Source organism: Anomaloglossus baeobatrachus, chromosome 11 (assembly GCF_048569485.1).
Source record: "Anomaloglossus baeobatrachus isolate aAnoBae1 chromosome 11, aAnoBae1.hap1, whole genome shotgun sequence".
Taxonomy (NCBI): Eukaryota; Metazoa; Chordata; class Amphibia; order Anura; family Aromobatidae; genus Anomaloglossus; species Anomaloglossus baeobatrachus.
In genome coordinates this window covers 151,786,986-151,806,433 of record NC_134363.1, presented here as the reverse complement: position 1 = coordinate 151,806,433, position 19,448 = coordinate 151,786,986, and the positions used below count along the sequence as shown (strand labels likewise).

Sequence of the window (19,448 nt, the reverse complement as noted above, 5' to 3'; positions counted from 1 at the left end):
GGTGCAATATGCACTCAGAGCCAGGAGCAGTTCTGGGTGTATATTGCTAATCCCTGCCTAACCGTCCCTGTATACACTAGCATAGATAAAGAGATCAAGAACAAATATTTTTAAAGATCTTATATCTTATGCTAATGAGCGCGGGGACTAGTCACAAGGGCGTTACTTCACTTGGCTAGTCGGCTCGCATAGCATGTTAGCATGTTATTACGCCCCTGTGTGAGTACTAACACGCTATATGAGCCGACTAGCCAAGTGAAGTAACGCCCTTGGGACTAGTCCCCGCGCTAATTAGCATAAGATATAAGCTCTTTAAAAATACTTTTTCTATAGATGCCTTTATCTATGCTAGTGTATACAGGGACAGTTAGGGAGGGATTAGCAATATACACCCAGAACTGCTCCTGGCTCTGAGTGCAGATTGCACCTGATAGGTTCCCTTTAAAGGGAAACTGTCACCAGAAATTTAGCAAAAAAAATAAAAGATTCCCCTCTGCAGCTCCTGGGCTGCATTCTGGAAAGGTTCCTGTTGTTATTGTGCCCCCTTTGAGACCTAAAATAATACTTTATGAAGTCTTACCTTTTTGTATGCAAATCTGTTTTTATGGTCACGGGGGCGGGCTGCCTGGCGTCCGTTATTCCCCCTCCTGCCGTTGTACGCCGTCCCCCATTGCTCATTTCCATACATGAGGACGCCTTCCTCATGTAACTGTCCTCCTGAAGTTTTGTGCATGCCCAGTGCCACTCTCGCGGGAGTAAGCACTGTGCAAAGTGTGAACGCTTTTGAGGTGATTGCGCAGGCGCGAGATTATGGGCGGCGCTGTGATTGTCATCAGCAGCGTTATCCAAGTACCCACCCATAATCTTGTACCCACGCTTCTCACTCTGCCTCCACCGTTATGCGCAAGCACTGTCCATATGAGCCACGTTACCTATTACCATGGGCGCGAGATTATGGGCGGCGCTGTGATTGTCATCAGCAGAGTCATCCAAGTACCCGCCCATAATCTCGTGCCCGCGCTTCTCACTCTGCCTCCACCGTTATGCGCAAGCACTGGCCATATGAACCATGTTACCTATTACCGTGGGCGCGAGATTATGGGCGGCGCTGTGATTGTCATCAGCAGCGTCATCCAAGTACCCGCCCATAATCTCGTGCCCGCGCTTCTCACTCTGCCTCCACCGTTATGCGCAAGCACTGGCCATATGAACCACGTTACCTATTACCATGGGCGCGAGATTATGGGCGGCGCTGTGATTGTCATCAGCAGAGTCATCCAAGTACCCGCCCATAATCTCGTGCCCGCGCTTCTCACTCTGCCTCCACTGTTATGCGCAAGCACTGGCCATATGAACCACGTTACCTATTACCGTGGGCGCGAGATTATGGGCGGCGCTGTGATTGTCATCAGCAAAGTCATCCAAGTACCCGCCCATAATCTCGTGCAAGCAGTAATAGGTAACATGGTTCATATGGCCAGCACTTGCGCATAACGGTGGAGTCAGAGGGAAAAGTGCGGGCACGAGATTATGGGCGGGTACTTGGTTAACGCTGCTGATGACAATCACAGCGCCGCCCATAATCTCGTGCCTGCGCAATCACCTGAAAAAGCGTTCACATGCGCAAAACTTCGGGAGGACAGTTACATGAGGAAGGCGTCCTTGTGTATGTAAATGAGCAATGGGGGACTGCGTAAAGCGGCAGGAGGGGGAATAACGGACGCCAGACAGCCCGCCCCCGTGACCATAAAAACACATTTGCATACAAAAAGGTAAGACTTCATAAAGTATTTTTGTAGGTCTCAAAGGGGGCACAATAACAACAGGAACCTTTCTAGAAGCAGCCCAGGAGCTGCAGAGGGGAATCTTTTATTTTTATTGTGAAATTTCTGCTGACAGGTTCCCTTTAACTGGTAGGGGAGCCAGGATAAAGCAGAGCTGAAGCTGTTGGGAAGCTAGGACCCAGCAGCTCTGCTCCACAGGCAGGAGACCACTGATCGGTAATAGAAGCCTGCAGATGTCACTCTGCATAGGTTATTACTGGCCAGTGCTATCTGCAGGAGAGAGAAGTGCTGATTGCACGGTCTCCTCAGCTTCCTGACTCCCCGCGTGTCTGCAGCAGTGAGAAGCCGCACACGGGGAATCAGAGAACAGCTGCAGACAAACGCAGGCTCCGGGACTGGGGGGGTCGGCTCTGGTGCAGGGGGGGGGCTCTGCTGCAGGGGGGGGGTCGCTCTGCTGCAGGGGGGGTCGCTCTGCTGCAGGGGGGGGTCGCTCTGCTGCAGGGGGTGATTCATACCTCAGCAGCAGTCACAGGAGTAGGTGCGCGCTCGGCTCTGTAATGAATAGTAGAAGGGAGAAACAGCGAGGCGGGTCTACAGTGGGTGGGTGGAGCCGGGACAAACAGCCTCACGGGCGGGACCCGGGATCAAAGGCTCAGACGAGGGACTGTCCCGCTGTATCCGGGACGGTTGGGAGGTATGGTTACGAGTACTGAGCACCCAAGCATGGTAGTGCCCGCTCATCACTAGTTACGAGTACTGAGCACCGAGCATGGTAGTGCCCGCTCATCACTAGTTACCAGTACTGAGGTATTGAAAAACACCTGGTAGGGAAAAAAGAAAATGTATGACCTTTCTTTGAAGCAGACCCTGATGTAAAATGCGCCAAACTAGGCCCGGTCCAATCAGAAGGCCGAAAAGAGAAAAAAAACAAACAAACAACGCTTTATGGGGGGGGGGGATGATACTCTTCAAAACTATCGTGTGCACAGATGTTGCAGTTCATCTCTATTGCACTGTATCACCGAAGATATTCACCAGCCATGGAGCTAGAGATTTACTTTCCTTGTATTAAGGCGCCATCTACTGGTAAACATTGAGTACAACCATTGGCCGCACTAAACCTAGGCAAAATATGTATATCACTAACAGAGGCAGAGCGGTGTACTCAAGTACTCGCTCAGGCTATTGTCATGGAAGTAAGCGAACCCTATTGCTAAATAACCTGGAGCCTTGTGGCCTATTATGATGCCCTATTGTACATAGGCAGCGATTAGGTCAACAGTTTGCATGATACAAATGCTATAGAGGGAGGATTGTAAAATAAATTGCGGTCACAACATAGACTACATAATAAAAAAATATATATATATATTTAAAGCAGATCCGCATACATTATTAAAGCTGATGAGGCTGGTGTACTTACTTTGAAAAACAAAAAAAAGATTGGCTGCAGGATCATGCTTGAAAATTTCCGCAATTATTATTATAATGAGCTTTTTTGTACTCAGGATTATACATCCCATGATTACACCCCCCAAAAAAAAAAAAACACTGAATGCTGGTCACGCATATGGCGCTCATTTAACTTTGATGCTTAAAGTGGCCCCCGTCAGCTGCAATGCACATCTGGCCTCTGCACAGCATACTGTATCTTGCTGCACGTTGTGCAATATGGTAGGGGACACGTTTGCACAAGCATCTGGGATACGTCGTCATAGGTCCTGCAATGTTGGTGGAGGGGTCGCATACACCTGCTGTTTGATGTCACCTCACAGAAAGAAGTCCAATGGGGTCAGGTCAGGTGAGCGTGGAGGCCACTCCATGCAGCCTCCATACCCAATGACTTGTAGGAAGGTCTCCATGAGGTATCGCTTCACGTCCGCAGCCTTGTGAGTGTTACACGTTCTAATCATAGCATTTCTGTATGCAAGGTGTCGATTCATATTGAATTGATGATGACCTACAAATTTGTTATTCACTTTTTTTCTCTATCTCGTTCTGTTTTCGAGATAAAAATGCTAACTCCGTTGTTTTCCACCAGGTGGCGCTATAGGTGGTTTCATTGCGTAGCGCATGGCTACTTTACTATACCTAGACACCACTTCTATGCCAATAGCTGCCGCCGTTCTCAAGTTAATGGCGGTGGACAGGATATGGGTGGACACACTGTATAATGTAAATTGTGGTTTTCCAAGACGTTCAGTATATAGCTGAGCCTAAGAGGACGACCATGATGGTGGCAACGGGGACAGTCATGTCAGAGTGCAGCGAGAGGAGCCGGTACGTGCACACATTGGCTGTGAGGACATCATTTAAATGCTGCTGTCAGAGATTGACAGCAGCAACTAAATGGATAACAGCCGCAGCTGGAAAGACTAATACCGACTATACAATATAGTTCACACCAGTCGTGTGTAGAGCGAGCCGAGTCCCCAAATCCCTCCACAAAACAGGGTAGGGTAGGCACTTGGCACCCCACACCCTTTCGCCTAGTAGTGCCCAAATCTTCTTCCAACTCCCCCTGCCGTTCATCTTCCCATCAGACACTGTGCGTATGAGAAAGCAGAAGATCCATTCAGGCCCCCACATTTCCTGTAGGCCCCTGTTGGACAGATATATACAGAAGTTATAATCTGACATTATCTAGTTCGCCCTCCAGCCTTTTCGGGAATAAGTGTGCAGAGGCAGAGCGGTCACATTTTGCAGGAGAAGCACATTCCTCTTATTAGAAGCCATAGTGAAGAGCATGGAAGTGACACTAGATCTGATAGTGCCGGACTGATGAAGGCTACACAATCCTGTCCGAGACGATTCACTGATTAGGATCTCATACGTCTCGCGCAGCCAAGTGTACGACGTTTTACAGTTCCTGATCAACTTAGTGCCCGTGCCGGAGACGGTGTTGAGATACTGTTGTACAGTTTACAAGAAAACGAGACATTTTGTTTTGACAGACTAAGACGTGATGTAGGGATGACAGTGAGATCAGTAATATTGAGCTGGATCTGTCCACGTCACAAAAAGCAAATGCTGGTCTAAGGAACGCACACTTGAGGGGATGGCGGTGATGATCAAATTAGGATGACATTTTGGGGCAGAAAAAAAAAAAAAGGAATTGGGGTTTGTCAAAATGAACTGATGGTTTGGTCAAGTAAAAGATGGATCTAAAGGTCAGTAAATTAAATACATTTATTAAAGCCAATTCTGACAGCCCTGCTGATAATCACACACTCGTCCTGAGATACAGCAGTGAGAGGATCTGTGTTTGGAGTTGGACCTGACAAGAAGAGAAGAGGCCCCAAGCCCTGACCGAGAGGCTGCCGAGGACTTCATGGCAGTAGCTGAGATCTTGGGATAGGAAAAGAAGGAGCAGCAGAGTGACAAAAGTGACCTGCATCAGTAGCCAGCAAGCACGGGGGGGGGGGGAGGGGGGGAAGAGGCCTCCGGCGTCGGGTAGCCACCAAGCACGGGGGGAGAAGCCTCCGGCGTCGGGTAGCCACCAAGCTCGAGGGGAGGCCTCCGGCGTCGGGTAGCCACCAAGCTCGAGGGGAGGCCTCCGGCGTCGGGTAGCCACCAAGCTCGAGGGGAGGCCTTCGGCGTCAGGTAGCCACCAAGCTCGAGGGGAGGCCTCCGGCGTCGGGTAGCCACCAAGCTCAAGGGGAAGCCTCCAGCGTCGGGTAGGTACCAAGCTCAAGGAGAGGCCTCCGGCGTCAGGTAGCAACCAAGCTCAAGGGGAGGCCTCCGGCGTCGGGTAGCCACCAAGCTCAAGGGGAGGCCTCCGGCGTCGGGTAGCCACCAAGCTCAAGGGGAGGCCTCCGGCGTCGGGTAGCCACCAAGCTCAAGGGGAGGCCTCCGGCGTCGGGTAGGTACCAAGCTCAAGGAGAGGCCTCCGGCGTCGGGTAGGTACCAAGCTCAAGGAGAGGCCTCCGGCGTCAGGTAGCCACCAAGCTCAAGGGGAGGCCTCCGGCGTCGAGTAGCCACCAAGCTCGGAGGGAGGCCTGTGAAATGGCCATATCTAACTGTTGAGCATAACAAACTTTTATTACCAAGCTCAAGGGGAGGCCTCCGGCGTCGGGTAGCCACCAAGCTCAAGGGGAAGCCTCCAGCGTCGGGTAGGTACCAAGCTCAAGGAGAGGCCTCCGGCGTCAGGTAGCCACCAAGCTCAAGGGGAGGCCTCCGGCGTCGGGTAGCCACCAAGCTCAAGGGGAGGCCTCCAGCGTCGGGTAGGTACCAAGCTCAAGGGGAGGCCTCCGGCGTCGGGTAGCCACCAAGCACGGGGGGAGAAGCCTCCGGCGTCGGGTAGCCACCAAGCTCGAGGGGAGGCCTCCGGCGTCGGGTAGCCACCAAGCTCGAGGGGAGGCCTCCGGCGTCGGGTAGCCACCAAGCTCGAGGGGAGGCCTCCGGCGTCGGGTAGCCACCAAGCTCGAGGGGAGGCCTTCGGCGTCGGGTAGCCACCAAGCTCGAGGGGAGGCCTCCGGCGTCGGGTAGCCACCAAGCTCAAGAGGAAGCCTCCAGCGTCGGGTAGGTACCAAGCTCAAGGAGAGGCCTCCGGCGTCAGGTAGCAACCAAGCTCAAGGGGAGGCCTCCGGCGTCGGGTAGCCACCAAGCTCAAGGGGAAGCCTCCAGCGTCGGATAGGTACCAAGCTCAAGGAGAGGCCTCCGGCGTCAGGTAGCCACCAAGCTCAAGGGGAGGCCTCCGGCGTCGAGTAGCCACCAAGCTCGGAGGGAGGCCTGTGAAATGGCCATATCTAACTGTTGAGCATAACAAACTTTTATTACACATCATCCCAAAGACAAACTTCACAAAAGTGGCTTAAGCTTATAGCTCTCTTAATTAGCTACATCCCTTACCTCATGGGCAAGGCATTGGCAGTGGATTAGGCATCCACTATAAACTGTCACTATATGAGTGATTGTCACCATCGATACGCAAGCTGCAATGCCCTGCACATGAGGTAAGAGACATAGCTAATGCGGAGAACTATACTACATTTCTTATTGGAGGCATTTGCTAATATTATTAATTATTATTACTCCTTCTACATAATTGGGATAGGATCTTGGAGATGAGAATACCCCTTTAAAGAGAACGTGTCAGGTCCCCTCTGACCTCCAACCCAGCAGCATTGATTCCTGTATACCCAAATTCCCTGCCTAAGCAGCCCTGTAATATGGTATTCACTAATATCAATGTTTAAAAAAACATTAATAAACTTCACTGTTTCTATGCTAATTAGGGCCTTTGACTAGTTGCAGGGGTGCTGGTTCCCCAGACTAGTCAGCCCTCTTCCCATGTTATCATGCCCCTGTGGGTGTGATATGTTGTCCAAGAGCTGACGTCACCACAGCTCCTTGACATTTTGCACGTGCTCGCCTTTGTTCACTCACATTGCACCTCTTGAAGTCGGGGGGTACACGTCCTGGCTTCAGAGGTGCACTGCGCATGATCGGAGGCGCAGAGGATGTTCTTCCGATGAAGCCAGAAAGTATACACTCTGCTTCATAGACTCAATGTGAGTGAACACGATTTCCAGGAGCTGCGGTGATGCCGGATTGTGGAAATCATATCACACATTCTGGAAAGAGGACAGACTAGTCAGGGGAAAGAGCGCCCCAACTAGTCAAAGCCCTAATTAATATAGGAGCAGCGGCGTTTATAAATCCTTTATTAAACATTCATATTAGTTAATAGCGTTATACAGGGGTGGTTAGGAAAGGAATTTGGGCACACAGGTATCAATGAGTCTGGGTCAGAAGTCATAGGGGACCTGACAAGTTCCCTTTAAGGCGGATAGTCTTAAAAGCCCACCAAAGTAAGATGCACCAAATCCATCACATTTTGGACTGTCCATGCGCTATAAACTGAAGAAGTCCATGTCGGTGGCTCAGAGATTGTCACTATAGTGTATGTCGGCCTAAATATTAGAATAATAATTTCATATTAAAGGAGGGATCGGAGAGCAGAAGAAATGAAGCTTATAAAACCCGGTACATTTGCCATCGCACTGAATATACAATGTCGAGACGACGTAACCAAACCGTGGTGATCGCTCGTAGATTTTACAAATGTTCCCGACTGCCTCGTCCATCTGAAGTGCTGTATCTTATAAAAGCCAAGACATCCTGAGCCATTTACATCACCTGTGCCTCATCTCTGCCTACAGATACACAGACATGATACATATACATACCCCGTATTTTCCGGTTTGTAAGACGCACTTTTTTTCCCCCCATACATATGGCTTACTGGGGCGGCAGTGGTGGCGCAGGGTCATCGCTACAGTGGGCTCATGAGGTGTCACAGCACTGGGCACCATTGATCTGCCAGTGGGCTTGAAGGAGGGGGTGTCACGGCTCAGTGTGTGGCAGCGGAAGGTTGGTGATAGAGTGGGCTCGTGGGTTGTTGCAGCAGCGGGCGCTATTGGTCTGCAGGCAGTTTTGAATCGCCCGCATTTGACGAGATGGACTTCAAGAAAATGGCCGTGGAGACTTTCTTGAAGTCCATCGCGTCAATCTGCACATGCGCCACCTCCGCAGCCATTTTCTTGAAGTCAATGGAGCCCGAAGTCTGCGGGCAGATCAATGGCGCTCGTCGCAGCAACACCCCGCAGCGACACCCCGCAGCATCGCTGACCCTCCACTGCCACACAGACTCTTGAGCTGTGACACCATCTCCTCCGAGCCCGCCAGAAGATCAATGGCACCTGCCGTGACACCCCCACAAGCCAGTAGTGTTGCCGACCCTCCACACACTGACCCCCCCAGAACCGCGACACCCCCTCCTCTGAGCTTACCCTGCCTCCTGTGACCTTCCTGAGCCACTCCCCCTGGTGAGCTAATAGAAGCATTATAAGACGGACCCTCATTTTAACAGTAAAAATTATTTTTTTCTTATTTTACTCCTTCAAATTTGGGGTGCGTCTAAAATAAAGATATGGTGTGTATATATATATATATATATATATATATATATATATATATATATATATATATATATATATTTATTACACAGTACAGACCAAAAGTTTGGACACACCTTCTCATTCAAAGAGTTTTCTTTATTTTCATGACTGAAGATTGTAGATTCACATTGAAGGCATCAAAACTATGAATTAAAACATGTGGAATGAAAAAGTGTGAAACAACTGAAAATATGTCTTATAGTCTAGGTTCTTCAAAGTAGCCACCTTTTGCTTTGATGTAGTCACCAGAAATGGTTTTCCAACAGTCTTGAAGGAGTTCCCAGAGATGCTTAGCACTTGTTGGCCCTTTTGCCTTCACTCTGCGGTCCAGCTCACCCCAAACCATCTCGATTGGGTTCAGGTCTGGTGACTGTGGAGGCCACGTCATCTGGCGTAGCACCCCATCACTCTCCTTCTTAGTCAAATAGCCCTTACACAGCCTGGAGGTGTGTTTGGGGTCATTGTCCTGTTGAAAAATAAATGATGGTGCAACTAAAAGCAAACCGGATGGAATAGCATGCCACTGCAAGATGCTGTGGTAGCCATGCTGGTTCTGTATGCCTTCAATTTTGAATAAATCCCCAACAGTGTCACCAGGAAAGCCCCCCACACCATCACACCTCCTCCTCCATGCTTCACGGTGGGAACCAGCCATGTAGAGTCCATCCGTTCACCTTTTCTGCGTCGCACAAAGTCACGGTGGTTGGATCCAAAGATTCCAAATTTGGACTCATCAGACCAAAGCACAGATTGCCACTGGTCTAATGTCCATTCCTTCTGTTCTTTAGCCCAAACAAGTCTCTTCTGCTTGTTGCCTGTCCTTAGCAGTGGTTTCCTAGCAGCTATTTTACCATGAAGGCTGCTGCTCAAAGTCTCCTCTTAACAGTTGTTGTAGAGATGTGTCTGCTGCTAGAACTCTGTGTGGCATTGACCTGGTCTCTAATCTGAGCTGCTGTTAACCTGCGATTTCTGAGGCTGGTGACTTGGATAAACGTATCCTCCGCAGCAAAGGTGACTCTTGGTCTTCCTTTCCTGGGGAAGTCCTCATGTGAGCCAGTTTCTTTGTAGCGTTGATTTTTGCCACTGCACTTGGGGACACTTTGAAAGTTTTCCCAATTTTTCGGACTGACTGACCTTCATTTCTTAAAGTAATGATGGCCACTCGTTTTGCTTTCCTTAGAATTTGTATTATGGCAAGAAATAAGCAGCTAAGTCTATTCAGTAGGACTATCAGCTGTGTATCCACCAGACGTCTGCACAACACAACTGATGGTCCCAACCCCATTTATAAAGGCAAGAAATCCCACTTATTAAACCTGACAGGGCACACCTGTGAAGTGAAGACCATTTGTGGTGACTACCTCTTGAAGCTCATCAAGAGAATGCCAAGAGTGTGCAAAGCAGTAATCACAGCAAAAGGTGGCTACTTTGAAGAACCTAGAATATAAGACATATGTTCAGTTGTTTCACACTTTTTTAAGTATTTCATTCCACATGTGTTAATTCATAGTTTTGATGCCTTCAATGTGAATCTACAATTTTCAGAGTCATGAAAATAAAAGAAAACTCTTTGAATGAGAACGTGTGTCCAAACTTTTGCTCTGTACTGTATATGAAAAATAATTTGGTAAATAAAAGGTTTTTCCACCCATAAAAACAATTCTGAAGGACCCATGCTTAGAGCTATGTGTTGTGATGTCCCTCAATTACTCTGCCTGGAAATGCATAAAGAAAGGTAATCGCAATGCACTTCCCAGAGGACTAACTGAGGAACACAACAATTCCAGCTTCTAAGATAAGGTACTTTGGCATTATTTATTAATAATTGCCTGTCAACAGTGACATATATGTATAGTGGCCAATTCAATTCCACTTTATATGGGACGTAATCATTAAAAATACAGTTGTCAACCAACTTACCATCTTGAAACGGGGCGGTGTCCCCCGATATCCACATTTACTAGGGGTAGAATATATATATATATGTTTAGAGACTTACTGGATTTTCAAGAGACATTATATATCAGGTGTCTAAGGAGAATCTAATAGCTCAGCGCGTTGGGTCACTTTGGGGAAGGCCATTGTTGATGAAAGCAGCAGCCATTGTTCTGGGGTCTAATAAAAACGTCGTTACCCATTTTTATTAGGATATAAATTAACTGATATAATTATTTGAGCGTTCATCATAAAATACACCTCACTGTCATTCCTAAAATATACAGCAACTTGGAAAAAAAATAAAAAAGAAAGAAAAAAAAAAAAAAAGTGACGATAAAGACGTGAACATTAGATGCTGGAACTTAATCATTGCTGTCCAGAAAAAAAAAAGGACAATCCTTCAGAATCTGTAGAGCGGAGGAGGTGCAATCAGTTGACCACATCGTCAAGAGGATCGGTCTTCCTTCTTGGCCCATTTAAAAAAAAAAAAAAAAAAATCCTTACCTTCTAGGTCACCAATTTTCTATGCACTAAATTGGATGGTAGAAAAGAAAATGCCAGGTAGGAGCCTGTAGTCGACACAGTACGGGTTCTCTACCGGCGTTTGCTGCCATGGAAAACACGCAACCACTCATCTCATGTTCTAAAAAATTATAATCTTAAACCCATGAGCCAACGATATATCACTTTGCACAACTGTAGCACGAAAAGTAGTAACCCGAACGCGGTGCCGAACAAGTCCATGTCCTCCTAGCAGTCCAGTTCTCGCTCTCTCTCCGACTAGCGCTAGTTTGGTCTCCGATTCTTCTTGGCGTACCCGGCAAGCCCATCATTCCTGAGCTATGCTTCTCAGTACATACTTGACTGTGTAGGCGAAGGCGGCAAAACCCACTATGACAAAGACATTGGCCAACGCGCCCCCCAAGAGTCCATGATTACGGTTTGGCTGTTGTAGACCCGGGTGATTTGCTGCCGCCAGGGGGACGTGACCATTCAAAAGTGCGGCACCGTTCTGACCGATGTGAGCTTCTGTATCCGGCACGACGTCGGGGAGGGGAAGCGTTTGTGGCCGGTTGTTTAACTCTTCTTGCGCTCGTTGCTTCTGCTTTATTTCCTATTAAAATAAGAAATGGAAGAGGAAAAAGTCAATCTGAAGGAGAAGCGACAATATACAAACTCTTTGGATCAGTGTTTCTCAACTCCAGTCCTCAAGACCCACCAACAGATCATGTTTTCAGGTTTTCCTCAATCAGGTTTTCAGGATTTCATTAATGTTGCACAGGTGATGGAATTATTCCCTGTCTAATATTGAGGAAAACCTGAAAACATGATCTGTTTGTGGGTCTTGAGGGCTGGAGTTGAGAAACACTGCTGTAGATCAAGCCTCCATCCAGTTCCTTCAGAACGCTCAACCACAAGGAGGTAAGGATTAGATAAAGAAGTGGCCAAGCTTACAGGGTGCCTCGATATTTCTGGGACTGACAGACGGGTACATCAATCATTACTTTCCATCACTTCTATAGATATTGAATGGAGTTGCAACCAGCAAGCTTCACCACCACTTTGAACTCATCCTTACCGAGGAGCTTTTTGTGATCGATGGAGGGTCTAAGCCAGCGTTCCTCAACTCCAGTCTTCAAGACCCACCAACAGATCATGTTTTTAGGTTTTCCTCAATATTAGACAGGGAATAATTCCATTGCCGGTGCAACATTAAGGAAATCCTGATCTGTTGGTGGGTCTTGAGGACTGAAGTCGAGAATCACTGGTATAAGCAGTAAGACATTTATGAAATATCCTATGGAAATAAAATTATTGAACGCAAAAACAACGTCCCATCACTTCACCCCCAACATTTTTGACAATCAGTCAAGTATTGTGGGCTCTTTCTGGTATTTACAGCACATGAAATGGGGCTCCGGCACCTCCACCACACCCAGAAAATGGGAAAAACTGTCTTATTAGTGTTGTTTCTAACACTATACAGTGGTGCCTGAAAGTTTCTGAACCCTTTCGGAATATTCCATATTTCTCCATAAACTTGACCCACAACTACATCAGATTCACACAAGTCCTAGAAGTAGATATAGAAGCAAATTAAATGAATAAATTAAAAAAAATTCTCATGTTTTTGACTTATGAGGAAAATGACCCAAAAAATGTGAACTCTTAAGATTAGCAGATAATTGGAAGGTGAAGTTAGGAGTCTGGTGTTTTCCACCAATGGGAGGATAATCAGGAGTGAGCAGACAACTAGTTATAAAAGAATGGGGATCTATCAAAATCTGATGATCACAACACATCTTAGGCTGGAGTCACACTTGCGAGGGACTAGCGCGATTCTCACATCAGCATCACCCGGCACACCCGCTCAATCTCTGGACAGGAGCGTCTCAGCTGCATAGAAATACATGCAGCGGACCCATTCCTGTCAGAGTGTGTGGCTGTGACGGCTGATGCCGATGTGAGACTCGCAAGTGTGACTCTGACCTCGGTGGAAGTGTATCATAGCACAAACAAGAGAGATATCTGAGAACTTAAAAAGGAGTTGTTGATGCTTATCAGCCCGAAAAAAAAAAAAAAGTCACTCCAAGAGGAAAGCGGATTATTAGGCCATGTGCCCACGGGAGCTTTTAGCCGCGGAAAACCTGCGGATTTATCTTGATTTTCCAGATAAATCCGCAGGTTCTAGCATGTACAGGCACTCCCCATGTTACCCTATGGGACATGGGGTGTGTGTGTCCACACTGCGGAAAGTGCGGCTGCGGAATATGCTGCGGAGATCCCTCAGCCGCACCTAACTGCATGTCAATTATTCATGCAGATTTACTTGCGGAGATCCCGGCCCTCCGCTATGGAGATAGAGGCCGGGACGTCCGCAGGTAAATCGCGTGAATCTCCGCATGTTTCCCGCAGCTATACCGCTGGAAACTCGCAGCTAAAAATAGCTGCGGCGGGCAGCTGCGGGAAACATGCGGCCGTACCTGCGGATACATCCGCAGGTACGAGCGTCCCGTGGGCACATGGCCTTATAGTCCGTGAGGTCACAAAGGAACCTAAAGGTAAACTCTAACTAACTAAAGGCCTCCCTAACATCAACAAATCAATCAAAATTATCCAAAATATCAAACTAATAACCCAATAACCCAACTGGTAAACACCATAAGAAAGAGAAAACAGAAATGCAGTAGCTACAGCTTTTGGTCGTCAGTACTTATACTAAAAAATGCATTAAGAAGCGATTAAGACATATATATATATATATATATATATATATATATATATATATATATATATATATATATATATATATATATATATATATATATATATATATATATATATATATATATTAATAGTAATAATAATAATGTATATATATATGTATTAGATATATATTAGATATATTATATAATTTATATATAATTTTACAAATTTTTTATATTTGTTTTTTGACAAAGTATTTGTGCCTCATTTGTTTACATTGGTCATCTTTATCTACTTTTAGGATTTGAGAAAGATCTCATGCAGTTTTATGTCAAGTTAATACAGCCATATGGAAAAATGTGAAGGGTTCATACATTTTCAAGCACCGTAGTATGTCACTTACTCTTTTGTAATGCATTTTCTAATAGAATTTTTTTTTTGTAGTTAAGAAAAAAAAAAAAAATCCCAAGCACTAAGAAGATAATAACCCTTTGCCATGATCTGTTACGACTATATTGTGCCTAATAAATTTGTTTGATTTACAAAAAAGATGATAATACCCATTTTGGGTATGTATGCATGATGTCTTATTGACCTGCATGGCTTCTGAGGCAGGAGGATCTTCAGGAAAAGCCTGGTGCTGTTTTTCCTAAAGAATCATCTTTGCCCTTTTTTGAGACATCTTTGCACCGCCACTTTATTTTATTTTAAAAACTAAATAATGGTGGCTTACAAATGGAAGCAGCCTGAAGAATTATCAGGTGACTTCTTTTAGAAGCTTCATGGCTTTCGAACCCTGAAGCCATTAAAGGGAACTTATCGGGTATAATATGCATCGAGAACCACGAGCAGTTCTGGGAGTATATTTGTTAACCCTGTATATAGTAGTATAGATAAAGAGATCTATATAAAAAGTACTTCTAAAGATCCTTTATGATATGCTAATGAGTGCAGCGGCTAGTCACAAGGGCATTACTTCCTGCACTCATTGCGACCTCTTAGCGTGGTAGCATGCTACAGGGACATGCTAACATGCTATTCAATGCCCACTGCCCAGCGTCATAATCAACAGTGACGCATGTACCTGTGTCCATTGTACCACCTCAAAACCCTGGGAATAGGGTCATGCGCACTACACCAGTTTGAAGCCGGGACGCGTACACCCAGCTTCATAGTGCGCATGACCGGAGGTCCGGGGATCATGCACACTGAGCCGAAATACAGCGTCAGCCGTGGTTGCAGCAGAGTGGTTAAATCGACCATGCATCTGACGCTGCACATTCATTGGCATGTTGTTAGCACACCCATAAGGGCATGCTTACATACTAAGGCCTGTTTCACACATCCGGCATTTCACCAGATCCGGCACGCATGCGGTACAGTAGATTCATTTACAGTGGAAGCGCGACACCATGTGGACAAATTCTGTTGTGCATGAAGCACACAACCGCATGGTGTCGCGCTTCTACTGGAAATGAATCTTCTGTACTGCATGTGTGCCGGATGTGTGAAATGGACCTAAGGGGGCCAACTAGTCAAGGGAACTAACACCCTTGTGACTAGTCACTGGCCTCATTAGCATATCATAAAGGACTTTAGAAATACTTTTTCTAAAGATCTCTTTATCTATGCTAGTGTATACAGGGATGGTTAGGCAGGGATTAGCAATATACACCAAGAACTGCTCGTGGCTCTGGGTGCAAATTGGACCTGACAGGTTCCCTTTAACAGACATTAAATAAAAAACAGAACATGAGCACAGCAAGTTGTTTTTACATTGCTGTATCCATGTCCATTTTTTGTTTTTTGACGTTCATTGAACACTTTTTTTTTAAAAAGACGCTGTGTGCACATGTCGGGTGGATTCCCAAATTGCAGATTTCCTTGCAGAAATTTCTGGGATTGTTTTAACTGAGTAGGAAAACTGCAGAATATTCTACAATAGAAATCTGCAGGGTGTGAATTCACCCTTAACATAAGATTTCCCTCTCCAGCCAGGAGCCAAAACAAAAAAGGTATTTTACATGCTGTACTCCCATCAATCAACCAGGTCAACACACAAGAAAACAAATCTTCTGACAGAAGGAAGTTGTCCGTTTTGCCCTTACCTCTACTACTTCTGGGAAAAGCTCGCAGAAAACTTTATCCTTTAAGTTATACACTAAACTTTGTGCTGCAAGCTGTCGCTTCTGCAAAAGGAAAAAAAAAGAACATAGGTTAATCATTCCAATAGGAGATAATCTGCAGGACGTGGCAGCGGTCGCTACACACTAAAAAGAAGATGCGCTATTCAGCTCCACCCATCGTTTATATCCAGAGCTAATAACGGCTAATTGGTGGGGGTGATGTGTGTCGGACCCCCACCAGTCTGATATTGATGACCTACTGAAGTTATGTGCCCATTCAATCCAAAAAAAACAAAAAAACAAAAAAAAAAACACCCCATAACTTTTAAGGAGAATCTCAGCAGGTTTTTGCTATTCAAAATGTAATGGGTGAGACCCAGATTCCACTGATGTGTCACTTACTGGGCTGCTGCTTGTTGTTGAACCCCTTAACGACCGCGGGCAGTAATTTTACGTCCTAGCGGTCATAACATAACTGCCCGCGGTCTGCCGGCGGCAGCATGCCGCTATCGGCGCACATCTCAGCTGATTTTCACAGCTGAGATGTGTGCCTGCTAGGCACGAGCAGAATCGTTATCTGCTCGTGCCGGTTAACCCCTGAAATGGCGCTGTCAATATGTGACAGCGCCATTATAAACGCGATCGCGGTAATGTTTTACTTACCGCCCGATACTGGAAGTCACGTGACATGATCATGTAACTTCTGGTGTGGTTGTCATGGTAGCACAGGGTCATGTGATGACTCCTATGCTAGACATGAACCACTTTCAGTTTCACTTTTACCGGAGGCCAGTGAAGCAAGAAGTGAGCGTATCTGCGGTTTACAGCTGTATAGCTGTGATCAGCAGATAGTGCAGAGCGATCGGATTGCTGATCGCTATAGCCCCCTAGAGGAACTAGTTAAAAAAAAAAAAAAAAGTTCAAATCACCCCCCTTTCGCTCCATTGAAAATGAAAGGGTTAAAAAAAAAAGAGAGAATTTTGTTTACTCACCGTAAATTCTTTTTCTTATAGTTCCGACATGGGAGACCCAAACCATGGGTGTATAGCTACTGCCTCCGGAGGACACACAAAGTACTACACTAAAAGTGTAGCTCCTCCCTCCGAGCATATACACTCCCCGGATGACAAATCCACCCAGTTTAGTGCCAAAGCTGAAGGAGGACATCCACCCATAAGTAGAGAGAGTAAAACCCGGAACAACCGGAACTTCTGTCTACAACAACAGCCGGTGAAAACACACGGAACAAGAAAGCTGCCAACAGGCAACAGGGAGGGTGCTGGGTCTCCCATGTCGGAACTATAAGAAAAAGAATTTACGGTAAACAAAATTCTCTTTTTCTTTATCGTTCCTTATGGGAGACCCAAACCATGGGACGTCTCAAAGCAGTCTATGGGTGGGAAATAAACAGAAACTGAGAAGTAGGCGAAACCTAACTTCACAAATGGGCGACAGCCGTCCGAAGGATGCGTCCGCCCAAGCTCGCATCTGCCGAAGCATGAGCATGCACTTGGTAGTGCTTCGAAAAAGTGTGCAGACCAGACCACGTGGCAGCCTGACAGACCTGCTGAGCCGTAGCCCAAAAGGCACAGACGGCTCTGGTCGAGTGCGCCTTAATCCCCAGCGGGGGAGGCACCTGAGAACATTGGTAGGCATCGGATATGGCCGACCTATTCAATGAGATAGGGTCGGTTTAGAAGCCGAGAGACCCTTGCGCTGACGTATGGTCAGCACACAAGAGAGGTGCATCGCCTAAGAAACAGCGGTGAGTGACACATAGATCCGGAGCGTCCGCACCAAATCTAAAGCATGCAACGCTTTCTCAAAGCGATGCACAGGGGCCGAACAAAGGGAAGACAATGAAATGTCCTGGTTAAGGTGGAAAGGGGACACCACCTTAGGGAGAAGGCCCGGAGTTGGACGGAGAGGATATGTTGAACTTCCAACATTGCTAGGCGGCTGCGAGTCCAAGGACTACAGCCCTGATTTCTAGCACATTGATCGAGAGGGCTGATTCGGACGGTGTCCAAGTGCCCTATGCTCGGTGGTGGAGAAACTGCTCCCCAGCCGGTCATGTGTGTGTGTGATCCTCCTGACACACAAAGCAAGAAACTGGGTGGATTTGTCATCCGGGGAGTGTATATGCTCGGAGGGAGGAGCTACACTTTTAGTGTAGTACTTTGTGTGTCCTCCGGAGGCAGTAGCTATACACCCATGGTTTGGGTCTCCCATAAGGAACGATAAAGAAAATAAAAAATACACACATTTGGTATCGCCGCGTTCAGAAACGCCCGATCAAAATATAAAATCATTTAATCTGATCAGTAAACTGCATAACGACAAAAAAATTCCAAACGCCAAAATGACGTTTTTTTGTTGCCACAACTTTTGCGCAAAATGCAATAACAGGCGATCAAAACGTAGCATCTGCGCAAAAATGGTACCATTTAAAACGTCAGCTCGAGACACAAAAAATAAGGTGTCACTGAGCTATAGATCCCGAAAAATGAGAACGCTATGGGTCACGGAATATGGCGTAAACCGTGCGCCACTTTCAGACAAACTTCCGATTTTTTTTAATCCCTTATATAAAAGTAAACCTATACATGTTTGGTGTCTACGAACTCACACTGACCTGAGGCATCACACCCACACATCAGTTTTACCATACAGTGAACACAAGTGAATAAAATATCTCAAAAACAATAGTGCTATCGCACTTTTTTTTGCATTTGGAATTTTTTTTTGCCATTTTCCAGTACACTATGGTAAAACTTATGGTTTCATTTAAAAGTACAGCTCGTTCCACAAAAAATGAGTCCTCACATGACCATATTGACTGAAAAATAAAAAAAAGTTACGTCTCTCAGAAGAAGAATGGCGGAAAAAAAAAAAAACGAAAAGCGAAAAATCGGCCGGTCGTGAAGGGGTTAAATAAAATGAGCGTTTTATAAGCAGGAGATTATCAATAGAGGACTAGTTCTCTTGTGTCATGTAACCCCCCACTCCACCAAATTCACCAAATTCTGTCCTCCAGAGCCTCAACGTTTTTAAGATTTCCTTGGTATTGATGGAATGATCACCTGATCAACACTAAGCAAATCCTAAAAATATGGTCTGTTGCTGGATCTCGGGGACTGGAGTTGGAGAACACTGGATTGGCAGCTTTTATCAAAACTGCAGCAAGCAACCCAGTAAGTAATGCAGGTAGCAATAATGCCACAATAATGGTCCACGTACGGTAAAGTCTGAGGTCTCTATGCTGCCCAGTGTGGGTCCTTTCTCCACCATGAAGCTGAGGAGTCCTGTGAGGATTGTGGATACCGACCATGCAGGATTCCAGGTGTCTGGATGGAAGTCTGTGATTGAAAGGCAGAGTCTGCCAGGGGATGTATAAGAATAGGGATTACTTATGCAGAACATAGATTTTA

The 19,448-nt window shown here is 46.3% G+C and overlaps 1 protein-coding gene across 1 annotated transcript in view; it reads right to left on the bottom strand.

Moving 5' to 3' along the window:
- Positions 1–11,320: 11,320 nt before the first annotated feature.
- Positions 11,321–19,448, bottom strand: part of UBE2J2 (ubiquitin conjugating enzyme E2 J2) — a 36,958-nt gene continuing 28,830 nt past the window's right edge. The window contains exons 5-7 of the mRNA XM_075329282.1: positions 19,258–19,396; positions 16,000–16,080; positions 11,321–11,798 (exon numbers count right to left, since the gene is read on the bottom strand). Coding sequence (XP_075185397.1) covers positions 11,514–11,798; positions 16,000–16,080; positions 19,258–19,396 — 505 coding nt within the window. The 3' untranslated portion in view covers positions 11,321–11,513. The remainder of the gene's footprint in view (positions 11,799–15,999; positions 16,081–19,257; positions 19,397–19,448) is intronic.